General features: G+C 43.9%; 1 protein-coding gene across 6 annotated transcripts in view; it reads left to right on the top strand.

Annotated features, from left to right (window-relative positions):
• Nucleotides 1–421: 421 nt before the first annotated feature.
• The window catches only part of LIMCH1 (LIM and calponin homology domains 1), a 180,337-nt gene continuing 164,874 nt past the window's right edge, over nucleotides 422–15,884 (top strand). For 2 of the 6 annotated variants that reach the window (XM_039385029.1, XM_039385033.1), the window contains exon 1: nucleotides 422–899. In XM_039385029.1, coding sequence (XP_039240963.1) covers nucleotides 804–899 — 96 coding nt within the window. In that variant the 5' untranslated portion in view covers nucleotides 422–803. The remainder of the gene's footprint in view (nucleotides 900–15,884) is intronic. The other 4 variants (XM_039385031.1, XM_039385030.1, XM_027731598.2 and 1 more) reach the window with 3 other exon arrangements.

Here is a 15,884-nt window from a genome sequence, read left to right as displayed (position 1 = left end):
CCGCAGTGCCGTGAGAGGCACCTGCCGTGCTTCACTCCTGGGGCAGAAGCCCCCGGCCCCCGAGCAGGTGGTTGAGGGTTGGCCGAGGAACAGCGCCCTTTCCCACCGCGGGGACTGGAGATTCTTGGGTGCTCCGTGCAGCAACACCGATTAATGAGGTGTTTAAGGCAGCAGCCGCAAACAGCGATTCGACGCGTGCGGCTCGGTGCCCTCCGGGACTGCGGGTGGGAGACTTGCCACCGGGTCCCCCCCGCCCCAGGAGCCTCCTCCCCAAGCAGGGAATGCCTTGCCATCACGGTCCCTGTCCCCCACCCGGGGTTCCCGACTCCCCGCCTGCCCCCCCGCCCCCCCCGGTCCGCAGCGCCGCCCGCGATGCGATGCGATGCTCGCAGCGGGGAGGCGGCGGCGCGGGTATTTGCATGGGCTGAAGGCAAAGCGGCTTCGCCCGTGTGTTTTATTTTTAGCTGGCAGCTCAGGGCAGCGCAGCACAGCTCCGCCGGCGGGGCGGGCGGGGCGGCAGGCGAGGGAGGACCGAGGCGGCAGGGCGGGCGGGCGGACGGGGCACCGGCGGAGAGAGGTTACCGCAGGCGAGCGGCAGCCAGTCGGGCTGCGGAGCGCCGCCGCCCCCGGCTCCCGCCCCGGCGGCTGCGAGGCAGGGAGAGGCAGGGAGAGACAAGGAGAGGCAGGGAGAGGCAGGCAGCGGCCTCCGGCGTCCCCCCGCTGCGGCCGCGGCTCATCCCGGGCCGGCGGCTCGGTGCTTGGCTTCTCCCACGCCGCAGCCGCGGCGCGCCGGGGCCCTGCAGATGGCCAGTCCTGGGCTGGAGCTGGGAGAGGTTCAGCCTCCTCCCGAGCCCCCCCAGCCTGAGCTGGCCTTCACCGAGGCTCAGAAGTGGATCGAGGTAAGCCCGCGGGATGGCAGGGATGACGGCGCCTGTCTCCATCGGGGACACCCCGCGAAACGACCCGGTGTCCTTCCCTCCCCCCCAACCCGGGTCGCGGGGACTGTAGGCATTTTATCCCGCGCCGAGCTCCTTCCCGGCCTCCCTGCAGCTCTCTCCAGCTTTCCTCGCTGCGGGGAAAGCAGCCGGGGCTCACCGACGTGTTTAAGCCCCCGCGCACGGTGCGCGCCTTTGGATGGGCCCCTGCCCCCCTCCCGTCTCTTCCAAACTTAATCTGTTAATCGCATTTCCCCTCCCCGCCCCCGGCGTTGGGATGAACGGGCGGCTGTAAACAGGAGCCGGGCAGGTGCGCGGAGGTGCGGAGTGGGCGCTTCCCCGACCCCCAGGGTGCTCCCGGGGGCGGAGAGGCCCCCAGTCCTGCCGGGAAGCACCCGGCCCTGCGTCCCGCCGGCTTCCCGCGCCCGCGGGTGGCGGCGGCAGCCGCGCAGGTACCGCTCCGCAGTGCGCGGAGGGCGGGCCGACACCGCTGCGGGGTCGGGGACAGCCCTTGCGGCCCTGCTCCCGTCCCTCAGACGAGCCAAAGAGAGAGATTTGGTCTCGCTCTTCAGGCAGGGCGGAAAAATAGACGTGCTTGCTGTTTGCTCCTGCCGTAAAACGCAAAGACGGGCAGGTGGTGGGTGAAATTTAATAGTTAAATATTTTGGCATGTGACAATAGAGACACTTTAAATAGCTCTCAGTCTGATTACCAGTACAGAACACACATGAAGGTGGCATAAACCCAGAAACCAGCATAGCAGCTCCCTTCAGTTGCAGGCTTTGAATTTAATCTGCAGCTTTTAGAAAGCTTCAGTGGATTCTGGTTCCTGACAGTGGTTAGGCAAATGGTTGCTAAAATGATTGTGATTTTAAGATTCCCTGAAGCTGTGTGATTTTCAGACTGTGATGGTTTACTCCAATATCAGCCAGAAAGGTAATGCTGTGTCAGACTTCAGGGAATTGGCCCGGACACAGTAATCTGGCTGGTGTAGGACTGGAGGCAAAGGAACAACAAGGAATGTGAAAAGAAGGGCTTTTGTGCCAAGGAAAGGTGAGTATGCAGCCTGGAAGAGGAAAAGTGCAGTGCACATAAACACCATTTGTCTCAGGAAGATGAATACCACATTTTCTGTATAGTCTTCTTTATGATAGTGGATCAAGGGAGACACATGTGACTCCATCGTATGTATGGTATAAAAGTGTTTTGTGACCATGAGTTCTGCTGACTGCTAATGAAGCCAAGAACTCAATGGTGAAGCAGTTCTCTGTGGGTAATGAAGCTGTGACTGGTCACTTCAGGCATGATTATAATTAAAGGACTATAAATCTTCCTGTATAGAGCAGAAACTTTTGGGTCAGGCAGAAATTTCTCTCTTGGGTAGTTTAGCCCACAGTTCACTGTGACATGAAGTCTCATGCCTGTATCTTGTGCTATCCAGGACCTGGTGAACAGAGCAGAAGGGCTCTTTAACTTCTTGTGTCCTCCATGCAGGCACAAGGGATCCATGTGTACAAAGGAAGTTGTCTATAACTTCTTGTGCTTCCTCCCCTTTTTAAACTTGCTTGATACATGGATGACAAAGCTGTAATGTGCTGCTAATGTTGCCACTATTACCTTGCCTGTCGGGAGCCTGGAGCATTACCATGGCTGTGGTGCGAGAGGGAAGCATCTGCCTTTCCAGCAGTGCCCAGAGTTGATGCTCCTATGACGAGAAATGAGGAAGAAGCTGCCAGTGAAGCAAATGTGGCTTAATTTGCCTAACATTATATTTCCTTTTAATCCCGGTTTGACTTAAGCTCTGGAGCATGAGGGTTATTATCTCTTCGGAAAATCTGATCAGTATTCACTGTTCTAAATCTGGATGATTTGGACTGAGTGAATTATGCTTGACATGTTAGTGCAAAATTATTGAAAAGCATCGTCAATCTTAAAAAGAAATTAAATAAAAAATTGAGGAATGATACAGGTATCAACATTCAGTGTGCCAAGCCCTGTTGATTTGGGTGAAAGCAGAAATGGGGGTCATGTTGTGTCTGGCTACTAGATCCATCTGCTTCAGCTGGCTTTGTACTTGTCTCTCACCAATTTATTCTTTGGCCTAGAGATGTTAACAAATGTCCAGTGTGTTGTGTCTTCCAGCTCCCTTCTGACCATTTAAAATGATATCTCTCAAATGAAAATAAATCATTATGGTTGCAAGCAGTGCTGGTGGACCCATAGTAGGGAGAAGACAAGCTAGTGAGGATGTTAACAGGGTGAGACAGCTTAAAACCTGTCTTAAGCTGTAAAATAATGCCATACAAGGAAATTGAAGTAGAAGTGGACAGATTGAAAACTCTGAGCTTGCTGTGCGTTTTTATTTTTGACAATTAAGTTGTGTGACTTGCTTGTTGAATTCTCATCTGGTTTAAATCCTTGCATGAGTCCTGTCACCATTGTGTAGGGCTGACAGGAATCCACCCTGTGGTCTGTAGTGCAATTCTCCTCTGGTGGGGCTGGAAAGGGAGGCTGTCCTCTTTTTACAGATAGAGAGACAAAACATGAAGTAATGAATGTTTAGATCTGCAAGGATCAAGGTACTTCCCTTCCTCTGGTTCAGAGGTCTTAGGGGTCTTGTGTTTGCTCCTTGGGTTTGTGACCTTTCACCAGAGCTTGTCTTCTGGGTGCCAGAAGCCTTCTTTTTCCTCTGCCAGCATTACTTTAATCTGGCTGCTACAGGGTAGGGTAGTCTAAGTTGCAGTGAAGTTTGGGTGGATCCTTGTAATAATCTTGTCTCTCCCTGGAGCTCTGACCTGACCCAGTAGCACTGAGAAGTGCCTGAGCAGGAAAAAAGTCCAGAGCTCTCTTACTGCCAAGGCTGTTTATATATTTAACAATCTGTGTTTTGCAAGAGAGTATTTTAAGTGGTGATAGATTTGGTCTTCTCTGTGTGTTGCAGAAGATGGGATTTTGGAATTCTGTGGTCTTTCAGCTTTGATCGTGAGTCTACTTCGGAAAGGAAACCAGCATTTGGGCTTGCTTAATTTTGCATAAATATCAACTGTGCATCGCACTGTGTAACAGTAAACCAGTCCTATCATTTTAGTTTAGCTTGGCATGTGCTACTTAAATGAAGAATACCCTCTTAGTGATAAAATACACCATGTTAGTGGCACACAGAGGAATTAAAATAAAGGCACTGAATGAAAAACCCTGTGAGAGAGCTACATCAGTCTGCATTATTAAAGGTGTGGTATCTCATTTCAATTAAAGCATCTCAGTTTCACTGAAAGAATATATCAGCCTTGTAAAGCCTAGAAGGTTACGGAAAAATAACAAATCTAATTTAATCTAATGGCCTGCAATCTTAAAATGTTAAGGGTTCCCCTTATGTATGTTTAAACTAGAATAACTGATGGTAGAAAGACCATCTGTATAAACAGAGTTATTCTTGCCGTAAAGATTCATAGGAGAGTAATACAGTAATAAAGTTGCATTTAATGCCAGTGTAATTCCTAAGGGTATTGTTATCTCCTCATCGCACCTCCTAGCCTTGCCTCATTAATATGCTTTCTCCTCATTGCCGAGACTTGGTTCAATTAGGGATGGCTTTTCCAAAGACTTATATTCTTTAGAAACTTTGCCAGCTGATAAGAATGCATTCTTTATAGTTGTATGGTAATAATAAACAGGTCATGTTTTTCTGTCCCGTATGACCAGCATTTGACTTTGCTGTTCCCTCTAGATGTGTGGAGGCTAAACCCCATCAACTTCTAATAAGTATGCTCCTTTTTTCCTGTATATATTCCCTTTGAGAATTCTCTTGCTAAGGAGAAATTTACCAGCAGGAGAGGCTTGTTGGGTGTTTGTGGGTTATCTTTTTTTTTCCCTCTAGCAAAACACTTACCTGTGTTAGATTTCCTTATTGAAGGTGGCAGTTTTAAGTTGGTAACAGCGCTGCTGCTTCTAGGAGAAGCCATGGAGCCGTGTGCATTCCTTAGTGTTTCTGGATGTGTCAAATCATACAGCAGAATATGCACGCCACTTCTGCTCCGCTTTCTCTATGGAAGAGTAAGAGGGGCATAAATCCAGAAAATTGACTCAGGCAAATAAATGTCATGTGACTTGTCTTGTGCCACGAGTCTGGAAACAAGGTTTTTATAGAGTGTCTATCTTTGTTGCCGGTAAAGTGCTGGAGAGCTGAGGCTCCCACTGCAAAAATGTAACTTAAAGGCAGTTGAAGGTAGTTCATTGACAAAATCTTTCCTAATGGTGAAGAACTTGTTTGGAGTCTTTGCAGTGGGGGCCTGGAACTTGAGTAATGCACAAGTTTGTTTGTATGACCTTCAGAATGTGGTATGACATTTGAGGAACATCAGTGATAAAGCTCTTTTGATGAAAAGTATTGGGTAAGTTAACTGATTCACTGAGTATGTGAGTGACCTCTGTCCCGCAGGAGTATTTCTGTTTTCAAATATGTGTAGACAGCTACTCTTCCTTTGCTGTGAAGCTGATTTTAAGATCCTTGAATAGGAGCTCCAGTTCCTTTGAACATTAATACAGTACTTAGAACAGTGGTGCCTCTAGCCAGATTGGGACGTTTGGGAGCCACTGCAGTCTTGCTGTTATTTGGATAGGAATGGATCAAATCCAACAAATATCCAACAAGCATTTCCAGAGAATTCGGTTTTGACTGCCTTATGAGTGTATTTGAATACAACTATTTAAGTGTAGAATGTTGCACCAAGCTCTAAAGACTACATGGTTTTATTAACCAAGTATTGTAGAAAAGCTGTTGAATGAGTCTCCAACCAGTGTCTGCAGTTAAAATTTCTCAGCATTTAGCCTTTCTTTTCTTATTTTGTTCTTCTTCTACTGCTGGAAAAGTGTCTTACCTGTATACTTTACATAATGTAATGGGAATGAATTTATTAAAGTGAGCCAGTGTATTGTCAGACTAGAAGAAACCTATGCAGAAGGGTTAGACAAGTTGCCTGCTTTGTGGACAAGCTGAAGTATAGGCCACGTGAATCCTTCCTGCAGTGTCTGTAAGGCCAACATGAAGAGTCAAAATGTGTGTGGATGGTGCCTGGTCCTAGATGGATGTGAATGCAAAATAACTTTACTGTGCTTATAGTGACTGGACTTGGACAGGAATTCTTCACTGCTATCTCTACATCTCCTCCTGGGCAGTGTTTAGAGGCTGCAGGCAGGACAGATGGGATACTCTTCATTCTGGCTAAGTTAGTAATTTCAGTGGAAAGAAAAACGAAATAGATTTAAAGAGGGTGGAAGAGGTCACCCAAACTCCCTGACCCTGTTTGGGAGGAGGTCAGGGAAATTTTTTCTGCTCTCAGTTGCCTACTAGCCAACCTTCTGTCCTGTATACATGAACCCAGTTCCCTTATCATGAGATCTGTTTAAGCCAAGTAGCGCTTGGCTCTGGAGTAAGAATAAGCAGAACAACAATACTATTGATAAAGGGATAATGTCAGGAAATGCAGGACTGAGCTCTTAATTGTCTTAAAACTGAGTTAATTTCTACTTTCAGTACCAACATTTTAAAATAAGAGAAATATCTGCCCTTAAGACCAGTCTGTGATGCCACTATGCAATTGATGGTGGAGGTCAGTTAGTGCAGGTATATAACCTCATTGCATTTGTTTTGCTAGTGTCAACTACATTTTTAAATTATTTTTTTTTTAAGGCAAGCATTGGTCCTCTAGAAAGGAAAGTGGAATCTGGAGAATAAATAGTAGGTTGATACAGCAGAATTGTTTTCTAGCTTCTAAAATGTGTTGGCTAATCTGGGAAGTGGTGTTTAATGACAGGTTATAAAAACTGCATTATCTTTTGTTTGGAAAATCTACCAACCTAGAAGCTTTTCGTCCATGGATGTAAACTTCTGTGCATTGGTTCTCTGCAAACTTCCTAACAAGAACATTTTTTTAATGATGTTTCGGGAAAAGCCATTTACAGGGGTGAAAATTTCACTTAAGAGGGCAGCTGCATGGGGGAAGGTATGAACATTTTGGCATGCAGACCATGAAGATCTAAGCTTTCCCCTCTTTCTCCTTCTAGGATATCATTTAAAGAAGAAAGTACTGTCTTCTCTTGCCTCACTCAGTCTCTTAGATCACAATGAGTGCAGCAACTACCATGGCACTAGTACCATGACATCAAAATTGATCACTGAAACTTCTCCCAGCTATGTTAATCGCTGTCTTGGACCTGGGTCCTTGAAACAGCCTTGTCAGAATGTGAGGAACAGTAACATGCCCCAGCTTAAAATGAAGAAATCCATGCCTATTACTGCCTTTATTTTAGAAACAGCATAAATGTACTCTCTGTACCTGGGACAGGGTGGGGAGTGACTGCTGGGGCAGCAGCTCTGCTGGAAAGGACCATGGGAACCTGTGGGACAGCAGGCTGCGGTGTCCCAGCAACAGGAGAGGTTACCCCTTGGTGATTTTCTGGAACAGGTAGTGATGGAAGTGCTTGTTTGCTTCTGCTTGGCACTTGCTATGTCACACCTGGAATACTGCATTCAATTTTGGGGCCCAGAGCATTGGGGGGGACACTGGTAAGCTGGAGGGAACTGAGCAGAGAATCCCCAGGCTGGATGGGGCTGGAGGACTTGCTGTGAGAGAGTGGGTGATGCAGCTGGGCTTCTTCAGGAGAGGTGGATTTGTGGGGACATGGCAGCAGCCCCCCAGTATACCTGTGGGCAGGTTTTTGAGAAGACAGAGCAAGGCACTTCACAGAGGTATATGGCAGTAGAGTGAGATGGTTGTCATAAACTAAAATAGGAAAGGTTATGCCTTGGCATAAGGAAAAATTTCTTCACTACAAGACCAGTTGAACATTGGTACAGGTTGCCCAGAGAGGCTAGGAGAACACCATCCCTGGAGTGTTTCATTCCTGTCTGGACAAAGCTGGGAATGGCCTGGTCAGACCCAAGAGCTGCCCTTGCATGGAGCAGGAGGTTGGAGGAGGAGCCTTCTGAGGTCCCTGCCAACTTGGTTATTCTGTGCATCTATGACTGCTTGACAGTGAGTGAGTGAACATCACTTAATTTTATTTTTAATGCCGCTTTATTGGTTGCTTGTATTATTGTAGTGCTGAAGAGCCTGTTTATATAAGCAAGATCCTTCTCTATACAAAAGCAAAACTCCTACGGCTTATGGCAGGCATCTTCAGGGGATGCTGCTGAGTTTCCTTTGTAGAAACTCCTCAAGGCGTTGTAAAATGTGTTTGGCTTCCAGTCTAACTATTTTTGCTAAACCTGTTTTATTTTAGAAATCTGTAAATATGGCTGATTTCCTTGGCTTGGTGAATTTTTTTTGTTGTTATTTAATTCACTGTGCACTGCTATAATTGACCCATAAGGAATTTAAATTATTTCCCTTCCTTTTTAGATCTTGAGAAGATGACATCCAGGCTTAATTATTGAGAATTTAGATACTAAGTCCTTAAGAAGCTTTATGTTTGTGGTATTAGTTGTTTATAAGAATCCTTTACCTGGATAGTCACTGCACAGTTCTAATATAACTTGCTACTGTTAACTAGTTTGGGTTTTTTTAATTGTATGTGTATATAATGATTATTGCTAGCAGTCCTTACCTTAGCAAAATGTCTAGCTTAACAATAGAGTTTAGTAATAGAGCTTGCATCTGATATTAAAATTGACTTAAAATAATCTAGTGAATTCTCGATTGGTGAGGAAAGAAGAAAATCTGCTTCATTTGCCTATTTTAAGAGAAACCCTATTTTGCTGGTTTTTGCTGTTCTGAGGGCTCATGCCTAGTATCAAAGACAACTTCATGTTGAAATCAACTTTGACAAGCTAAGATTCTGAAAAATAATACTGCTGTGGCTTCTTGACTCTGGTATCATCGTCAGTGATTCACAGAGCACTTCACAGGCTAAGGTGAAGTGTGGTGGAGGCAGAGGAAGCAGTTTTTTAATTCTGCTTTAAACAGATGGATGAGTAAGGTAAGAGAGAAATGCTCTTCATTAATTGCTCCTTCCTTCACAATCCCTGGTCTGTGATGGAAATATGACAGGGATTTCTGTGATGTGTGATCCCACAGTGAGTTTCAGGAAGAGCATGAAAGGATGTCTTTTCCTTACGCTGTTCCAGCATCCGAATTCTCCCTACCTCCATCTGACCTTTCCACAGTCTTCAGAGGAACCCCAGCCCTCTGGTTATCTACAAGCTATATGGCCAGTGGCTGCATATACTCTATGTAATGTACAAAAGCCAGGATTTCTCATCCTGATACTATAAATACATTCCCTATTGTTTTCTTTCCCACAGGTGTTGGTAGATCTCCATACAGTGTTGCAGTTGTGAGCATTGAAGTTCCTGGCTGGATTGCAGTATCATTTAAAAGACAAATTAAACTGTTACCTGCCTGCTATTCCTTAGACAATACATTGCTGTGATTCAGGTTTTTCTCACCAACATTGAGGACTTGAAATCTGTAAAAAGATTAATACACAAGGGTTCCCAAAATTTATTTTAGCTCTGATACATTCAGCAAAACGTGCAGGTCAAGGGCTTTAACATAGGGTATTTATAATGCCTCATAGCACTGTATCATGCGAATTCCCTTACATGGGATGGGACTCTTGGAAGGAGAATTTGTGAACTGAAGATGAAGAAAAGTGCGGTCTTCTACTTCTGGAACTTTGCATTTCCAGAGTGGCAGAAAAAAGCTCCAAATGACCTCTCCACCAAAACCAGAAGACCAAGAAACTCAAATGAAGTTTGTGGTTCAAGATCAGGTCACAGACTGGCACAGAGAGTTGTAACTGTTGTTCTGACTTGAGAAGCACTGCCTTGCTTTTGTGTAAGCAGAGGCCAATGCCCATAAATAACTGATTTCACTTGGGAGCAGAATGCTTGCATGGCTACAGAGAACAGGGGGCTGAGGTTAAAAATTTCTTTGTGGTGCTTTTCAAGCACCGTTTTCCATGAAACGCACAGGGTTATGTTATGCTGTCATATCGCAGTGGAGATTTTGACTCCAGTGGAGTTTAGAGGTCCTAAATCCAAACCTATCACTTTAGTCTTCATCTGCTTATAAATATTTGAGGAGATTATGGAACTCATAATGATTTAATTTCTTGAATATCAGTGGTGCATGTTTTATACCTGATATGGGTGTATTGGACACTCCCTTCCAACTCCACTTCCAAAAAACACTGAAAAGCTTTCATCAAAATGTCTACTTTATTAATCTAGAAAATTCTGAAATAGATTTTTCTTAAGTCTGCTGTCAGAGAAGGGAAGTTTCAGTGCCTAAGGAAAAACACCAAAGTCTTTTCCTCCCAGTTCTTTTTTTTTGTAATTCTTTGATTTAAATATTAACCGCATGCCTTTGATGACAATTTTTCTTGTATTTTCCAAACTGTTTTTTTTTCCAGTTTAAAAAGGAGCCATGGTGTGTTAGCGAAGGTCTGCTGTTTGTCGGTGAGCATTTTCTGACTGGGTTTGGGAAAAGGGACGGAGGAATGAGAAGAGGCAGAAGTGACTGCCTTGTCTCTGTCAGGCTGGCGTGGGCAGGGATGCCCAGTGCTCCAGTGCGTTCAGCACTGAATCCCTTGGCTTTGTTTCTGTGCGATTGTTGTGATTCATTTCAGTGGGCTAATTCACATACATTGTTGCAACAAAAGCAATTCTGGAATTTTTTTCAGTCCAGAAGCATAAATGTAACTATGTAATCTAAACAGGAAAAAAGAAAACGATGACAACTATGTAAGTAGGGGGGTTTTTTCTGTTTGTCCTTTTCCTGATTCTGATCAGTTGTTTTTTAAAGTTGTAGTTTGGAAAAAGAAAGGTCCTGATTTGGGAGCATGCATGTACGATGTCTTGGCTTCTGCCGGTGTTTGGATTAATTAAAGATAGTGAAGAAAATAAACTGTTTTCCAGAAAAGATTATACTGGCAAGGAATAGGAGGTGTCATAATCAGGGAGTCACAAAGGTGAGTCTTGCCTGAGTTCAAAGAAATTATATAAATGCTTAGCCTAACATCCTACCCCTCCCAAAACCAATTTTTACTTCAACAAGGGGGACTTCAGTTTTGGAATAACATGGAAAAAACCAGTAAATCAACAAAGTTTAGGCGACTCAAATGATCCTTTATTAGAAACAGCTTGCCTCTTCTAAAGAGAAACAAAAGTACCCTCTAAACATTTTAATTATGAACATGCAGATCTTCAGTCTTGCTGGAGCCTTGTTTTCTCCTTCCCTCAGATCAGTGCCACTCTGCCCACGTCGATTCTCTGCTGAGGGTGCTGCGCTGATGGGCACTTTCTGTCAGGGCAGGTACTACTTCCCACTGGTGGTGTGGACTGTAGGCAGTGCTACACTGTTCCTCGGGATGGCCCAGGCACATGGCCACTGCTGAAAGCGGAGGTGGTGCCTGTTGTGTGGTGGCTTCAGCATAGGCAGCTGTTGCATTGCAGTTCCTGGTATCCAGAGCCTCTTAGATTGGCACAGCACAGCTGAGGGTGAGATATGTCCTGTGAGGAGATCAGCTTAAAGGGAGCAGAGGGTGTTAAAAATAAAGCTGGTGAAGCTGCAAAGTAATTTCTTCTCCCTTGCTTATCTTTCAAATGATTATTTTCTCCTGGGAAGCAGTCCTCAGTTAGATTTGCAGGTGTTCATTTGCTATGGGTGCTCTTCAAAGATGAACATCAAACTGGATTTATTGCAGCCTCACATATGAAAGATGCACTGCAGTTGATGGGAGAACCTTTTTGGAATGTCCTAAACAGAAAAGGATCCTTATTTTTATTTAAAAAGGCAGCTCAGGAATAAATGCTTTGTTACTTCATTCCTTTCCCCCATTTTGCTTCTTATTAGTAGCTTCACGGGAGAAAGTAAGCAAAACTGTTAGAGGTAGGTGTGGGATAACTTAGTGAAAATTCACAGCGGTAGCTCTGAGGTGACGTTCCAGTACAATATAGTAAATAACTCATCTACTAGTGCCTGTGGGATTTTATCCGTTAATTTCCATTCGTTGTAGTTCACTAGTGTCTCTGATGTTGCACTGCTGAATAATAGCTTTGATTCTTTACTTTTTATTTTTGGATTTCAACCAAGACTCTTGAGTGCATATTTTGGTTATAGGCAGATCTGATTTTTTTTTTTTGGTTGTTTGATTGTTTGGGGTTTTTTTTTGGTTTTGGTGTTTGGGTTTTTTTTCTTTTCTTTTTTTTTTTTTTTTTTTTTAAAATTGTCTGGAGAAAACTTGCATTTCAGCTTCCCACATTAAGGGCCTTGAAATCAATAGATCAAAGCCAATGCAGACTTCTTGGAAGTGGTGCAATCTCAAACTGTGTTGAAAGCTTTTGTTCTCTGCCTTTTTCCTGTCTCTTGGTATCTCCCAAGAGAAGGAAGAGCATAAGGGGCGATCTCTGTGTTGGGAAAGGAAAATATCCCGTCATTCTATGCTTGTAGTACCAGGGCTATGTGACTAGAAGGAGCAGATTTCTAGAAGTAGCAGTGATGGCAGCCTTTGCTCAGGATGAGGAGCTCCAATATGAAGCATCAAAATGACAGTTTCCCATGGGAAACTGTGCTCCAGTATAGCCAGGAAATAGGTGCTATTGGAAAAACTGCTGTTGGAGAAAGGGCTGTCAGTGTTAGCTATGGGCAGTGAACATTTTCCAGTGCGTGCAACATCAACCAGGTTGAAGTTTTCTTTTAGGATTGAGAAGGAAAAGTTGGGCATCTCATACACAAAAAAAAGAGCAAAACATAAGCTCCTCTTTTTCTGTTTGGTGGAGAAAGAGAGTGCTTTAGACTCAGAACAGTCTCTAGAACTGCTTTAGACTCAGAACTGCAATAGCATGCAAGCTGCAAGTGGTTGGTGAAGCAGATGTGATAGAGTCGACAAAGTTGAGATGTCTACACATGTCCAAAACTCTTGCTGGTGCTCTGTTGAGGATAAACTTTCATTTCTTCAACAAAAAGCGAATTGGAAAAATGGCTCTTCTTACAATGTAGAAAGCTGCTCTGCTGGCAGGGGGAGAAGGTCACTCCAAATGTGCTCACTTGTGTCCTTTGTTGTCCAGAGGTGTATCATGGCAGATTTCCTTAGGACAGTGGCATGAGACGAAAAGAGCTGCTGTTTGACAATTCCTCCACAACCAAATACATTATGGGTTGCCATGAAAGTATTTTGTAAACAACTGAGCTCGTCCTGAACCGAGCTTGTCCTACTCCTCAGAGCTATGATTTCTTCCTGCCAGAAGTCTAATGACCTGTTGGAGGGAAAGAGCATGTCTGGGAATTTCTAGAGTGTAGTAACTATAGCTCTTTCACTCCCAGTGCAGTGACAGAATATTTGGAATAATACAAGTAGGAGAATTACAACTTTGTTTTTGTTAATAAAGCAAAATACCTCTTTCTTGCTCATCAACAATCTCTCTGACTTCAAATATGATTTTTTACTGAAGGGCTTTGGACCATTTTACCTGCTGTTTGTGTGGGCAAGGTTGGGGATTTTTTTGTCTGTAAGTGACCGTCCAGTAATCCATCTGTTATTGCACAGCAGTATGGGTAGCAAAAGGCACTCACTTGAGGCATCTGTCACATGGATGCTGCCAGCTGTCTGCATCCTATATGCCTTAAGGGCTTTAAATATCTTTATGTAAGATAATGATTATTGCAAGCTCACTTGAATAATTTTTATGTGATTGGTCATCCATGCTCCTGGTGTCTTCATATCCTGGTGCAAATAGCTTCGAGGTTTTTCTCCTAAACTTGCACAGGAAAAAAAAGTTAAATTTAGTTGAGAGAAGGAAAGAGATGAGGAGGAGCAGAGTGTGGATAAAGAGCTTCAAGAGAATACACCCTGTAACAGGCACTTCAGAGAATATAAGCTAGATCAGGCATTTCTAATCCACTGTGAAAATCTCTTTTTCCTCTGGGAAGTCCTGGTTGGAGTGGGGATTTCAGGCCTGATCATGTTGCAGGGACGATGCAGCTCTTTCTACTGGAAATATTTGATAGCAGTTCTGACTAGAGTAAGCTGCTCAGCAAAGCTTAATAGAGCTTCTCTGGTACATTGTTTCTGTGAAGTTGTTTCTGTGAAGTTGTTTCTTCAACAGTTCTGTGCTAGCATTTAGTATTCCTTTCCACCTCAGTAGAAAGTTAAGAAGCATGAGTACAGACAGGTATTAATTTACCAGATCATCTCTTTGGAAGACACTTGGACTTGACTCTCAAATTCATTCCAATTACCCTGCCGTGTTTCTGAAGAGAATAGTTGCTTCTTTCCCTCTCTAATTCTGTCTTTCTCCTGCATAAGTCCCGTTTTTAAGGTAGAAGGTAGAGGCAGATTTTAGTTAAACTGTGGTGTCAGCACCTGCTTTTGCTTTGAGGTTAGTCTGAACAGCTCTAGGCAGTTGTTCCTCTAGTCAACTTGAACAGCATTTTATCCTCACAGCTGTTTTGCTGACATTATTCCCAGTTAATTATTCACTGGGATTAAGAGCTTTCTGCAGCCAGAACTCTTTGCTGGGAGTGTGCTATCATTTGGCAGACCCATTAAATCAGTAATTCTACAGTGCTTAAAAATTTTAATTTGCCCCATATCCTTCATATTTGGAGTTCCAGCTTAATTGCCTTGTGGGCAAAGAGTAAAGATTTACTATAAATACCCTCATTTTTCTACCTTTTCCCCTCCTCCACAATATTTTCAAGCCAAAACCTTAAGAACCACACTTTGCTAAGCTTTGCTTCTTCTTGAGGTACCACAGATATGATGTATGTGCTTGAGACTCTGTATACAACTGTTTCTTGAACACTGAGTGAAGTCTATAAGCAACAAGAAGGTCACTCTCAGCATTTGTTTGCATTGTTCACTCCCTGAAGATGATTATTGTAATTTCCAGATTTGGCCCCATGGGTAACATGATCCTGGGAAGAGAGTAATTGTAATGGTGGTGATGCTGCCATTGGTGCTATGACCTGCCAGTGCTCGGTGGTACAGGTGGTGTCCTTTCAAACCGATGTCTTCCTCCTTCTTGTAGGTGGCAACAGCAGTTCTTGCCAGCACAGCTGGGCTGGCTATAACTAGAGGAGAGTGCTTTGTGTTTTGGGCACACCTGATGCTTGAATGGACATTTCTCTCACTTCTCTGCTGCTTGGCAGTCACCTGTATGTATGTCACTTGTGTCTTATGCTTTGGGAGCTCCAGTTTTAAGCTAATGTGTAAGTGTTCCTCTTGTAATTAAAATCAGTTATATTTTGGATCTGTAGCATAGTTTATCCTGGCACTGGTCCAGGCTGGATGGAGAAGCTTTGTTCCCCTATGCAGGCTGTTTTACTGCTGCTAACCAGGTAAAAGGAAGAACTCTGATTGGGGTGTGTGCTCTTGAAACATCTGTTTCTTTACTAATATGTTTCTCACTGTCATTGGATCTCGTGCATAATGAAGAGACTGTTAAGCATATGTATTAGTCTCTCATGATCTGCATTTGATTTCAGCTCTAGTGCCACCTACTCACACACTGAGTGTAGTTTGGTGTAGTTCTAGAAAGAATCATAATAACCTCTTAATTTTTATCACAATTTCTACCTTTTCCCTTGGCTCATTTTATTTCTCCTGCTACCAGAGTGCATTGAATGAATTTGATATGCTTCTGATGGGCAGTACTCTTGTGGGCTAACCATGGGCATGGAAGGACAAAAAGGAAGGAGGTTTTCATTATTAAAAAGAACAAAGTCTTAAATAATTAAGGGCAAAAGAACTGATGTCCCTTTTGACAGGAGGTAAATTTCCAACACCCTGTTCAGCTGATGTGTGTTGTATTTTCAGACTTAACTGACTTTGGTTTAAGACACTACTAATTTCAAATACCAGCCCAATTTATATTTGGAAAATATTTGGCAAAGCAGGTGATTTCACGCGTATGATCTGGCACAACAGAATTCTGTCTCTGGAAGC

This window comes from Pipra filicauda, unplaced genomic scaffold (assembly GCF_003945595.2).
Source record: "Pipra filicauda isolate LSUMZ 115617 unplaced genomic scaffold, ASM394559v2 scaffold38_size3968069_pilon, whole genome shotgun sequence".
Taxonomy (NCBI): Eukaryota; Metazoa; Chordata; class Aves; order Passeriformes; family Pipridae; genus Pipra; species Pipra filicauda.
Note: the sequence above shows the minus strand (reverse complement) of the source record. Positions and strands in the feature narration are given on the sequence as shown.